The sequence below is a fragment of the Rhea americana genome, unplaced genomic scaffold, assembly GCF_003343005.1.
Source record: "Rhea americana isolate MKP2758 unplaced genomic scaffold, rheAme1 scaffold_79, whole genome shotgun sequence".
In the NCBI taxonomy this organism is placed as follows: Eukaryota; Metazoa; Chordata; class Aves; order Rheiformes; family Rheidae; genus Rhea; species Rhea americana.
In genome coordinates this window covers 446,073-460,069 of record NW_028186967.1, presented here as the reverse complement: position 1 = coordinate 460,069, position 13,997 = coordinate 446,073, and the positions used below count along the sequence as shown (strand labels likewise).

General features: G+C 37.1%; 1 protein-coding gene across 2 annotated transcripts in view; it reads right to left on the bottom strand.

Annotated features, from left to right (window-relative positions):
• Positions 1–13,997, bottom strand: part of BRAF (B-Raf proto-oncogene, serine/threonine kinase) — an 87,289-nt gene that overhangs the window by 61,820 nt on the left and 11,472 nt on the right. For both annotated transcript variants that reach the window (XM_085322577.1, XM_085322576.1), the window contains exon 2: positions 10,389–10,490. In XM_085322577.1, the coding sequence (XP_085178703.1) occupies positions 10,389–10,490 (102 nt within the window). The remainder of the gene's footprint in view (positions 1–10,388; positions 10,491–13,997) is intronic.

Here is a 13,997-nt window from a genome sequence, read left to right as displayed (position 1 = left end):
CTGAAGAGGCCCAGCTCTCGCAGCCGTTCCTCATAGGGCAGATGTTCCAGCCCTCTGACCATCCTCGTAGCCCTCCGCTGGACTCTCTCCAGTAGCTCCATGTCTCTCTCGTACTGGGGAGCCCAGAAGTGGACACCAGTACTCGAGATGAGGCCTCCCCAGGGCTGAGTAGAGGGGCAGGATCACCTCCCTCCACCTGCTGGCAAGGGTCTTCCCAGTACACCCCAGCATASCATTGGCTTTAATGGCCACAAGGGCACATTGCTGGCTCATGGTCAGCTTGTCACCCACCAGCACTCCCAGGTCCTTCTCTGCAGAGCTGCTCTCCAGCAGGTCAGCCCCCAGCTTGTACTGGTGCGTGGGGTTATTCTTCCCTAGGTGCAGGACTCCGCACTTGCCCTTGTTGAACCTCATGAGGTTCTTTTCCACCCAGCTCTCCAGCCTGTSCAGGTCTCTCTGAATGGCAGCACAGCCCTCAGGTGTGTCAGCCACTCCTCCCAGCTTGGTATCATCAGCAGACTTGCTGAGGAGGCACTCCCTCCCCTCATCCAGGTCACTGATGAATAAGTTGAACAGGATGGGACCCAGTACTGATCCCTGGGGCCTGGGGGACACCACTAGCCACAGGCCTCCAACTAGACTATGTGCCACTGATGACAACCCTCTGAGCTCTGCCTTTCAGCGACTTCTCAATCCACCTCACTGTCCACTCATCTAACCCACACTTCCTGAACTTATCTAGGAAGATCTTACGCAAGACAGTGTCAAAAGCCTTTCATACTATGWGAGCACTTCAATGCTAACAAAGAACATGTTAAATCTTTACTGACAGTGAGGAGCAAAGACCCTATGAACTTAACACCTCAACAATTATGGACAGAATTTTTTTTATTTAGCTCTCCAAGAAGATTGAGATCTATAGCAAACTGTATGTCCTTTGAATGACAAAAAAGAATATATATATATTTACATGAGGGAAAAGGACATTTATTTGCTTTCCTCAAGCTCTCTGTGCATAGATTTCTTCTAACTACACTTAGAGAAGAATTGAACTGACAAAGTCCACAGGGTCCACATATGGTAGAAGTATTAAAGGCTAGAAAAATATTCGTGTTTCTAATTCAGTGATTCTGTCACACACCACATTTAACCAGGGGTTTATTTCTGCATGTTTGTATGTGCAGGTTCTGCTAACTCATGCCGTCTCTGCTTRGTAAACAGTGATTGTCCCCTTCACTTTCTCAAAGGCTTATCAATTCTCCCAGGATGGACACACGCTCTAAATTTGTGTCGAGAACGATAATTTGAACAATGATGTGAATCCTCGCAGTAGGGAATCAGGAAGAAATAGCATTCTTCCTATAGGTCCCTAGTGGTAGCAAACTTCACTCAAATTCAAAGTTTTGTGTGTTTCTGTTTTAATAAAAGGATGCTTGCAGAACACTAAAAGCTCGTTAGTATTTCTTTTAAAAACTGAGAAAGCTGAACGTTTCCAATTCAGTGTCCCCCAAACATAGTGCCCTAAAACCAAAATATTTTTACTCTACTACAATTCTACTGTCAAAAGTAAACTAAGTTATATAACAGTTATAATTAATGGCATAATTTGGCTGTACAGTAACACAAGTGCACCCTACTTCCAGGAACAACTTCCACGCTGTTTGTTCATGTAAACTCCAGTAAAAGCTCCCTGTGTCAAGAATTATTTTCAGTAAACAGATGTTAAGAATCGTAAGCTGTTACCATTTCACCAATACTCTTCTAAATACTTACCTCCTTCTCTCATGAACATTGCAAAATATTATTTGAGCACGAGCAACATCACATTGCTTCAGGATATTGTGGGCTTAGTTCCTTCACAAAATTACACACATCTTTCAAAATACTCAATCCTACAATGTTTACATTGGCAGCTCCACCTGTCACCAACACATACTCAAAAGCAAATGACTTCTCTTAAGAGCATAACCAATAAGCATGGAAAGCTGGAAGCWGTTGCTCTCTGTGGATATTATATCACTAAATTCAGCATAAAAAGCTCTCAATTTTTAATTGAGATAGGAGCTCTTAAATGTTATGCTGTTACTCAATGTGGTGACAGAGGATGCAGAAATAAAACATTATGAAACCAGAATCATGACTAGACTTTAAATATGTTTTTTCTTAATTTTTTTAAAGAAGGAGCAATAGTTTATGCAGTAGAAACAGAATAGCTGTGATGAAGTCTCAAAGTATTTAATCTCTGTGAAAATAATATTTTAATTTCTAGCATCCACAGTCCTTCATATGTACAACAATACCTGCCAAAACAAAACTTAACTCCATGAGATAATTCTGTAAGACTACTACAACAGCAAAGCTGACCTATGGTAAAATATTTTTAGCTAAAGGAAAGGTTATGCCACAAAGTTTGCCTGTCTACAAGGGAGACCTGCAGCAGGATAGCCACATTAGCAGATATCAATGGCCTCAAAATCCTTCAAGTCAGACAAGGCCGTATGGGTCAAAGTTGACTTCTCACATTCTTGCATCAGTTTTTCAAAATAAAATAGAAAAATATTTTATTTGATGTTATCTACAGCATGATAAACATTAAACTGAATATTCTCTCAGTGCAGTGCATGAAATTAAAAATTTTAATGGTATTTCAAAAGTAAAAGTTGATGAAATTAGGGTTGAAAATATTAAGTTTGTATGTTCCCAGTAAAAGTGAGTACTGTTCTACTACAAGACAATTTAAATTCTGCTGTCAGCTTGATACAGTATCACAGGATAAAAAGAAAAAATCAGTTTGAAGGTACCTCTGGAAGTCATCGAGTCCAATCTCCTACGAATATGCAACAGACAGCTAACTTCCAAGTTCAATTAGACTGGTCAGGGTCTCATGAAAGCAAGTTCTGAAAATGTGAATGAATGGAAACTCCCCACCTCCAGGCAACCAGTTCCAGGGTTTAACCACTCTCACAATGAAACATTTTCTCCTTATGAATTTCACTTGATGCAACCTGCAACCATAGTCTCTTATGGTGTACATCTAAAAAAAAGCCTAGCTCTGCTTTTAGCTTGCAAAAGACTGCTTTTGAGACTGCATCTGGGGTAGTGGTTCGCCTGGAGAAGAGAAAGCTAAGGGGGAATCTTAAAAGCAGATGGAATAATCACCTCCCTCTTCAGGCTGGCTACACACTTGCTAATTCAGCCCAGAGAACAGTTGGCTACTTTCAGGRTGCAGGAGCGTTCCTGACTTGTGTTCACCAGCACTCCCAGGTACTTCCTTGCAGAGCTGCCCTGCAGCCAGGCATCCCCTGCCTGTACTGCTGGGCAGGGTCATCCCGTCCCAGAAGCAGGACTCCGCATTTGCAAAGTTTCATGAAGTTTCTGTTGGTCCATTCCTCCAGCCTGTGTATTAATTACTAAAAATAAATTGCCTTTAATAACGTTATCCTCAATAAGTTTATTTGCTCACTCTACCACAACAGGGCTCCCATTTGGTGTCAATTTACTATGTTTTGCAAAGTTAAAGAGAATATATCTTGAAAGCCAAATATTAGCTTCAATTTGCATATGTTATTCCATCTACAAATAGTCTCAGGTTATCTGAAAACAAAGGAAAACTAACTTTATTACATATCAATATAGATGCTTATCATATACTTTCACACATTTGAAAATACCCTCGAAGCTTCAACCACTTAGAAATTTACTAGGTGTTTACACATTTTAATGCCATCTGAAACATTAGCAGTTGGCTTGTTAATATGTAACATGTACATATGCTATAATACAACTGCTACTCACTTGCAAGCAGAAAAGTTGGAAAAAAGTTAATTATTAAATGTTGCAATCTATTGACAAAATAAAAATTGATCTCAAAATCAACAGCAATTGCGTTACGTTACACAGTAGTGCCAACAGATTCTGTTGACATGTTGTTGTTCACAGAGATTTTCTCAAAAATACCTGTAATGTTGTATTATAAAATATTTATATTAAATTTGAGATTTGTTTTCTTGTGCCGTAATCCAGCTATACATTCTATTAATAAACATTTAAGGAAAATAGAAGCAAGTGAAGCAGGTTTAAAAAAAATAATCTGAAACAAAATCAAGTAGCAAAGTATCATTGCTTCTCCCTTTTCCTTGCCCCCATAACCTCTGGTGAGAAATCCAGCCTAAACTCAAGCAGACCAAATAGTTCTGGCAGCATCTCCCCTTTCCCTTTGTTCAATTGATTTTTAGATAATGCCCACACATTGCAAAGCTCTTGAAAACCTAAAGTTTCCTGGTCTTTGAAGTTAAGATTGTGTTTCCATTTAAAACATGTCTGACCTTCAGGCTGTTGATCAACAGCAAATCCTCTAAGTTAAATGGGTTAGACTGAAGATAGTCAGTACTGCAAATCAGGATTTCTTTATTTAGCAAGACTACTAAATCTGTAGACAGACTAACTTCAGACATTCCAGTTTTGGTCCAACACATTTACTCAGCATATGTTAGGAGACTAATATGGAAAAAAATTAATCTGTATTTCTTGCTCATCCAAACAACCACCAAGTTTCCCAGTGCCTGTACCTACATTTAGTATTTCTGAGGAGTCCCAAGAACATTTGAAATAACCAGAGATTCAGCATTAAGATCCACTTCAGACTACTTGTTGACTGTTACAATACACATGCTTTAGAGCAGCAAAGAGGTAGTCTCCTTCAATTAATTTGACGTACTGCACGTATTCTTCAGTTATACAGGAATAAGAAATGAAATACTCTCCTGAAATTCAACAGCAGAACTCCCAAATACGGCATCAGCAAGGCCTCTCAATAAAATGTTTAAGAGTTCAGGAAGAGAGAAAGCTAAAAAGTTACAGTAGTTAGACCCAAACCCATCTCTACCCCACTGTTTTTATTTCAGATTACTTCCAACAGCAAGAGCAGGAAAGATAATGATTCCTTCAAGACTGTACTAAAAAACAAATTGAGTTGTGAAATTTATTTTGATATACCACTGTCATTCTGTCTATGCATTTGTATATTATCATATTTTGGTAAGAGTCTGAATAAAAGAAAAGCAGACAGCTTACTCTTTTTTTAACTGTTAATTGGAGTAACTAACCCACAGGTATGACAAGGAATCTCACTCCATGCAAAGAACCTCTTAGAATATAAGAGACTAATACTGCTAAATTAAGTTCTCATAGAGGAAGGGCTCATAGATAATTCTGTACATATAACTATTATATAAAAACGATACAAAACATATTTTGGAAATTTAAATATATAAGGCTTCTTACTCAAACAGTGGTAAGAGCCTAGAGGGGTTAACAAATCTGATTATGTTATTCAAGTAGGACCTCTCCTTTATAAATTAGAGATGACTGGTTTGGATCTGTGTGGAACTGCAAAACCCCTTTTCAGTTTGTAAACAGCATTTGTTCTCAAYGCAAAATTCAAATGTACAAACGTATTCTCCTTTCCCTAACTCAAGTTAACCTTTTCATCAATATCTAATTGGTAGAGACAAAGGCTTAATTTTGACGGCACCTACAGAAAAATAYGCAACCGCATATTGTAACAGTTTTTACTTATTAAATCCAGTCTTCCCCAGCATCATAATCCTATACTTTCTTTCAATAAAGCTTTCCAATATTTAGACTGTTTAGACAAATCTTTATGAAAAAGATTTTTCCACACTGAATCACAAACTGCATATTTTGGGAAACAGTACTTCAAGGACAACTACAACACATGCAACACATAGAGGGATTATGTGGGAAGACAAAAATCACTGATGTTCTCAGCTGCTGTGATATACAATGCTTCCAAAAAAATTGTTAAAAAAAAAAAAAAAGAATTCCTGCAGCCTCTCTTCTAAAAGAAGAAAAAAAAACTATTAATGATATTTCTACATCTATTAAGTTAAGAAGTTATTTCAAGTATCTGACAGTGATTTCCAGGGGCCTGTTAGAACAAAGATGCATGCTCTCACACAGTGGATGGAAGTTTAGCTACAACACAGAAGCTGTATTTAAGATTTTACTACAGCAAATATACCACGTTATCTATTTCTTWTAGTCTGAATAAACAGAAAAGTGTCTACTGTAATCATATCAGAGAATCTTAGTAGATTCCCAAGGCCATTAATAATTATAATAATTAAAAATATGGTTAATAGCATTTTTTTTCTTTCTTCTACTAATTTCCTTTCTAGCCCTGCTATCTTCTACACACAAGTTTCTCTGCAGCTTATTTCTTGGAACAGCCCTTGCTTTCCTGTTTTGAGAAGACAGAGGCAAGCTACGTTCTATCCTAAAGCTTCACACTATTTTTTCCAATCTGGGCAGCTGGAAACGAAGTAGCCAGCAAAGGCTTTGAAGACTCTATTGCAGGTGCCCTACAGTGATGTCCTTAACAGTGTCATTGAGGAGTGACAGATCAGGGCAGGCAGACACCCTTGAATCGGAGTGTCCCCTCTCCATACAATAATGAAAATATTCTGAATACAATATAGTGCAACTCAATTATATTTGATATTTCAAACAATCCATTTCTCTTTCACAGTCAACTGCTATATCCTACAGTGCTGGCTGCAACAAACAGCTGTCGGTTTTAAAGTTCTTTTGATGTAAAAACCTCTTCAGCCTACTCTTAGAGTTAAAAAAAAGAAAGAAAAAGAAAAAAGAAAAAGAAAAAGAAATCCAGAAAAAAAAAAACTTTTCTTTTCACTGTCTCAGATGAGCACAGAAACAAAAGCTGATTACTTTCCATTTTCTTGAGCAACTGTAACAAAGGTGCAAACTTTTTTAAAGTGTATGCTGTATATTCAATGCACAGACAATTTCCTGAAATCCCCTGAACGGTCAATTTTCCAGATTAATTTTCTTATTCAATCCTTCAGCTTTCCTATGGGTATCTTTCTCGTTTTTGTTTTTTTTTAAATCTCTTTTACTTTTCAGTGACATGCTATCACGACCAACTTCAAYCACAATTTTACTTGACATGTCCATGGAGGCACTTCCATCATAGGCTAAGAACCAGTGTACTAGACACTATAAATCCTGTGAACAGAAGCGTCAATTGGTAAGACACATAAGAAACGAGATATATAGTAAGACAAAGAGTACAGAAAAAATGAACAAATCCTATTATACTGAAAAGCCTACATATTAAGAAGATGGACAGCTGCCAAGCTTTCTGTAGGCATCAAAAAGCCATAGTTTTGCAGAAAGCACAATAGTAAAGCAGATGCTTACAACAGCAAAAGGTGAAAGAAAAACTGTTCATTTGCAGGTACTTACCTAGCAATTAGCTGTGTATAATTTCATCTCTTGCTAACAGAAGCAGACAACAGGCTTGCCCATAGCACTCAAGAGATGATCAACAGGCACAATCTAGAAAAGTCCTTAAAGTATCTCATATTTTATGAAAGATGGAAAAAGACACCAAAGCAGTGGAAAGAAACAAAGGGAAGGGTGACATGCCCAAAGTAACAGACTAGCAAAATTAATCCTGCAGCACAGGCTTGTAAAAGCAGGCCAATACTGCACTTAAAAAGCCAGAGATGAGACTTTAAAAAAACCAATCAAAATATAAAAGAAGAGGTTGGACAGAGTTTAAGTTACATTGTCTTCCGGTTCAGACATACCAGGAAGACAGCACACAGACCATAAAGTGACAAAATCTAGATATAGTCTATGTGAGAGACCTTGGGGGCAGCACAGAAGTCAGTGATGATGCTCAAATACAGCGCTGGAGCAATAGGCACAACGGTTGACCCACGGGCTCTCTACATAGGCAGTTTGCTGCTTCTAACAGAGGGCACAAGGAAAAGGATATCRATTGAACTGCTTAAGTTACCCAAATGTACTCTGCATAATCTCATGTTCTTTTTATTCATACCAAAACAACTATTTTTCTAAAAACTACCATGMTGCTCTTCTACACCTTCTGAGATTACAGAGCTTTTTACATACTGCTTTGTCCTTTCAACCCTGCAACCAAGGTTATTCTGGCCCTTTTTCTGACAAGCAGAGGAAGAAAGGTAAACCATTAGCTCTAGCACTGACAGATTAGCTTCAGATGTGTTGCTACAAGATAAGTTCCGACAAAAGAAAGCTACTGCTGCTCTTGTCCAAGCCAAAAAGCACCCAAAAAAGTGGTAAGGGCACAGAAAGGACATGGCAGACAATTGCACTGGGTTTAAAAATCAAGAGTTAAAAATAAGACAATAATCTTGCTTCTTACTGTACTTGTTATTTTGTAATAGGATTCCTCCTTTTCTTTCCCTTACACTCTAGTTCTACTCCAGAAAATCTACATACTTAAGAAATCTACACCCTTAAGAAATTACTGTTTTGCAGCACCAAATTCTATTCACTTCCATCAATCTATCTGAGAATGGTCTAATTCAGGCTGATGACCATCCAAAGGGGAAAAGTCCTTTTCCCTACCCCACTTTGTAGGCTCTTAGCTCACAGCTGCAAGCTCTTCCCCTTCCCTGGTCTTGGCCCCAGCTCTGGGGCTCACTGACCTTCATCATGACCAARTTCAACCTACTAGCCAGATGGCAAACTAATTTAACAAAAATAGAGTCTTTTTCTCATGGATTAATGAATCAAGGTGGCTCAGGCACTACTGGTACTACAAGCACCACAGCAAAGGAAGTAAAGGAATCATGGAGCAAAGAGCTGGAAAAATCAAGGCTTTTCATTTCAGTRAAGACCACCGCCTTCTTACAGGACTCAGTGTCTCATGGGATAATTAAATAGCTCACTCTTGAAAAAGCAGAATCCCAGTCACTCCTCCTTTCAGTGGCTTACTACCACCTAACCTGTACCAGCACCAGTTGCCATGAAACATGCTTCATGATCCAGCTCAACTCCCTAGTGTGGCAGAGGACCACCCTATTTGGCCTTGCAGAGCCAGCTGATCACATTAACAAGCCACAGAACTGCTGTTTCATCTCGGCTACACATTGAACCATCAAACTCACAGCTCTGCTTTAAGCTTGATGTTTTGTAGTCACTGACAATTTCAGACTTAAGCTCTTTATACTATTGCAATCATTTCCTAGTACACATTTTCCACTGTAAACACCCCCTTCCCTGTCAATGAGCTACAGAATAACCTAACGACTTCCTATGTAGGGGTCTCAGTTTTAATCTGGATACAAGCAAGTGACAATTGGCAGTAACAAACTAACCATTTCACTACCTGAAATCCAGGCTCAGAAAAAGTTAAGCTCATTATTATTGTAATATGATACAGAGTCTAATAAAAACAAAATACCTTTAGTGATATTAAATATAGAGATATGGAATAAATCAGTTCACATGTAAACAAAGGTGTATCTGCATACCACTGAGTGGTTAAAATAGTGATTAGCACTCATTCGATACTTCCATTTCACAACATAAATAAGTAAAGCAAGTATGAAGTGCCTCATTTGTTCTTAGCWGTTAGGGATATTATGTCAACATTTGTATAATCAAACTAGTATCCTGATCTGACATATTAARATAAAAACTAGAAGCACCTCAAATAATAAGATCTGTATTTTTAATTGTCCAGTGCCTTTAGGCARTAATTACAACTAAAAAGACTACAAAAGAATGTGATTGACCTACAGTTATTTCAACACTTGAAAGAACCAAGAAAAGGCCAGAGTTTAGAGTAAGTTGATACCAATTCAGTTCCTAATAGATGTTAACTTATGCATGCGGTCCTTTAATATGCTCATAATGGTACTGTATCAATGCAATTTCACAAATCTGGAATGAGGGAAGAATAAAAGGATTTGATTTATAATTAGCTTACAAATTAAGTGCAGCTTTAAATATTGCTCCATTCTGCAATTTTACACATTTCTGTCACAAAGGTCCCTTCTATCTAAAACAATTGCTGGATTCTATGTGAGTATTTTTCAATGGGAAAAAGTGAAATCAACAGCTTTAAGAGCAAAGTTAGCCTTAGAGATGTTTTCATGTTCATATATGTATATAATACATATACGCATATGCACACACATGTGTATTTATATTCATGTATAGAAATACAGCATGCATTTTTGTATTACACAAATTCTTTTATATGCAACCTCTGTATTACACACAATCTGTTGCTCCTGCAACACAAAGGCTGGAATACAGCAGCAAATGGAATGCTTCACATTTCCACTGCACAAACCCAATTATTAGAACGTGCCACTGATCTTCCACAACTGATGTGTACTAGGAGTCCTACACTGTTTCCTTCTGTCTCCAGGGAAAAATGTTATGTTTCTAACACAAGGAAGATGTACTCTTACTATGAGTATTGTCAGTTTTAACATAAAGTGCTTTCAGTAATACTAACATAACATACCAGCAATCCAACGACATTCATTTGAATACAAACTTACCTCTAAGTATATTGACGGTGGGTTATGCTCCCCTCCAAACTTGTCCAGCAATGCCTCTATGTGTTCTTGTGTTAATTTAATCATCTGTTTGATATTCCACACCTAAACCAGAAAATAAATACATTTTTATAATCATAAGAAGCCTGTTCTAAACCAAAATTAATTACATTTTCTAGCTCTTTAATGACTGACATCCCTAATAAAAATATTTTGGCATCAGTAAAAGAGCATGCAAAGCTATACTGCTCTTCCATTGTCAGTAACACACAGCTTTCTTCCCATTTAAACAGTGAAAAGTTTCCTTTAGTTTTGAAATTCAGGAGCCACTGTATAAACACTTTTTAAATAAACATTAAAAATATGCTTTGTAAAAATGCATTAAGTCATCCTCTTGAAAGATTTTGCAATTCAATTTCTACAATTACTTCAAAGTTTAATGAAGGAGTTCTATCAAATTGTAAATAACCTGTAGCAAACTGGTCAACAGCATTCACATCACCCAAATCCAATATTCTATTTATATGGTAATAGGATGTATTGATCTTAAGCACTTTCTATACCTTGGATTCTATACTCCCTTACTATACAAGTTTTCATATAGACTTAGGATATGATCTGAAAATGACATTTACTTCAACTGCATAGAGAAGATTTACAGCATTGTATTATGGAACAAGTAACAACCTGAGTTATTCTTCAATGTCTTGAAAGAGTCAGTTTTAGTAATTTGACACTGCTGCAGGTGAACAGTACTATGAGTTCTAACTTACACCTAAAAAGACATCWATGCACAAATTTAAATCCTTTAAAATAATAATACTGCATTGATTTAAGAAGCTATGTTAGTCCAACTGAAGTCAGAAACTTATAGGATGGTAAAGAGTAAGAGCAGAAGGAGGCAGGAAAATCTCTTCTTAACATGTACTGCTGTTCAGAGAATTTGCGAGGAAAAACTGATTGTCAAAGATACTGAATTCAGGATGGAAAAAAATATACTGTGCTTCTTCCAAAGAGTTTCTAAGGATTTCTGTTCCCTCTTTCAGTTTACCTCTTAACTATATACAGACTCATTCTTTAAGCTGTATAAAAGCTGGTAGAACTTTCCTCTTAAAGAGGTTACAAATAACTTTATACTCTAAAGTAGGTATCAGTAACATGATCCWACCCAAGGCAGAAAACAGCTTTACTTCGTAACTTGAGAGGTTCACAAAAAAACAAATTCTAAGACAGAACTCACATTTTTCACATCACMTTATTTACCCCACTAATTCTAGACATCAATTATTTGCCAGTAAACATCAAGATAAGTCACTCCCTAAAATAAACTAACAGTTGATTTATCTTTAACTCTAGCTTTATAAGAGATATTAGAATAAAGATTTCATCAAGTAGCCAAATCCGAACAAAAATAGTTTGCTTAGTAATAACCCCAAAACACCACAAGAGGAGGGTGCGAGGCAAAAAACAGAAATCTCCATAGCTGCTATCAAGACACTCTGTATAAAACCTCACCTGAGACTATTGTGCAAGCCAACTTTCTTCTCAACTCACCTCAAACTAAATTTCTCAACCAACAGTAAATGGTAGGATTTCTGTATTTTGTTAAGGTTCTTTCAAATATGGCAACAGCTAACCATATGCTCGATCAAATAGGCAAGCTTGAACTAACACTATTTCAATAATCTGTTCAATACAAGAGTTTTGAATTTTTAGCTGCTGCATAGCTAGTAACATCCTACTAATCTGGGTGTGTATCCAAAAAATGGCTAGCAAACTAAGGAATTGTCTCAAGATTACTTTCAGAAAGAAGGTTTCARTAGTATTTAATGTAATCTTTATTACTGGGTCATTCTAGCAAATTTACCTATGGGAACACTTTTTTCAAAGAAGGGCTCAACATGTACCAATCTCACGGGGGGGGGGAGGGGGGGGCAGAAGAAGATTCTTCACTGAAAGTCACCTCTGTCTCCAAATACTTTTTACAAGTGATTAACTTCCTTGTTAATATCCTATTTCCTATCCATAACCACAACTTTGCTTCTCTCTTTTCTTGCAGTAAAGAAATAGACATATAACCAAACAGTAACAATATGCAGAACAGAAACATGTTGTTTTGGAGATGTTAGAAAGAGCACAAAACAGCAGCCTCTAACTGASAGGAGAAATCTTCCTGTAAAATTCTTATTATGACAAGAGAGAAAAATGAATGACTAATAAAGGAAGTAAAACAATTTTTGAACCTTACTGCCAGCTGCTGGACTATGGTACAAATGTCTCTATCTGAAGAAAGTGAAGTTAAAGTCYAGTGGAAGACAACATTGGTTCAAGCAGCTGGAAAGGGTGCACTAAATTACTTACTACACATCCAGACAGTAAATCAAGAGCTTTTCCGTAAGTGAATCTTGCAGGGAGATTTAATATAGATTTCTAYTGTCATAGAAAGGATTTTGACACAGTTAAAAACTACATGGAAGATACAGAAATTTCAAGTCAACCATACCAACAACAAATCAATATTTGTTACTAACAGAAATAGAATAGATTTTAAAGATTGCCTCATTCTCCATAAAGTGTGTGTGTTTCTACACTAAAGAGCTTTCTCCTAGACAACATGATAAAAACAGTTCTTCAAGCTAAATGTGTGCCCACTAATATCATTCCTTCAGATCTTAGTGCTTCCTTTATTCACACTTCACTTGCACTTTCCCTAGAAAGAAAATAAAACTGCAGAAGTCTTCTGGTCATTAAGAAAGGGATAGACCTATTTTTTCCGTTACTCTTGCAAATACTGTTGTAAGCACGCTGCTGTTAGAGTGCAGTTGCACCTGTATGAAACCATATAACCACAACTGCCAAGTATCTTGCAGAAAGACAAAAACTGATGCCACCCTAACAGACAGTTGTTGGAAACATTAGTGTATTTTGAAATAGATCTGCAACACATCTAGTACTCTCCACACTCAAATCCAGTCACTTTCCATAGGAAGCAGCACGTTTTGAGACTATAACGTTTACATTTTGAGACTATAATGTTTTATGCTATTTCCATAAAAAAGTAATGAATCTTTTGCATCTGGGATGAGCTTATCTGTTTTCAAAAAAGGCCTGGAATAAAGAAGTTATTCTGTCTTACCTGATGGCATTAGGTTAWGGCTATTCTCTGTGCTAAGAGATTAAAACTGATTCTCCTTTAAATGCTGCTGGACCAAGGAAGTTGACATAGGCTAACGTRGTCACAGTCAAAAGACTTGAGATATTCCAGCTATACCGGAATATATCTGGTTATATCTGCAGATTGTGGATAACCGTGCATTAATTTTGCAAATAAGCACTCTCTTGCAATGTAATAAAGATGACGACCTGTTTCAAGCCAGAGGCAAGTCAAATACAGCAGGAGCCTACATCAGATCTATTTTGTGAAGTCTATGGCTCTGCAACCTGCAGAGTCACAAAGCAACTTTTACATCCTTCCATTTATCAAAAAACACACTGCCTGAGACAGGACAAAGCAAAATATCTTTTGTACTTTTTATACCCGGCATCAGACACCACAACTTCCAGTACGTCCCAACTCTAAGCTCTATGATTCACATTTGGTGGAAGTCACTT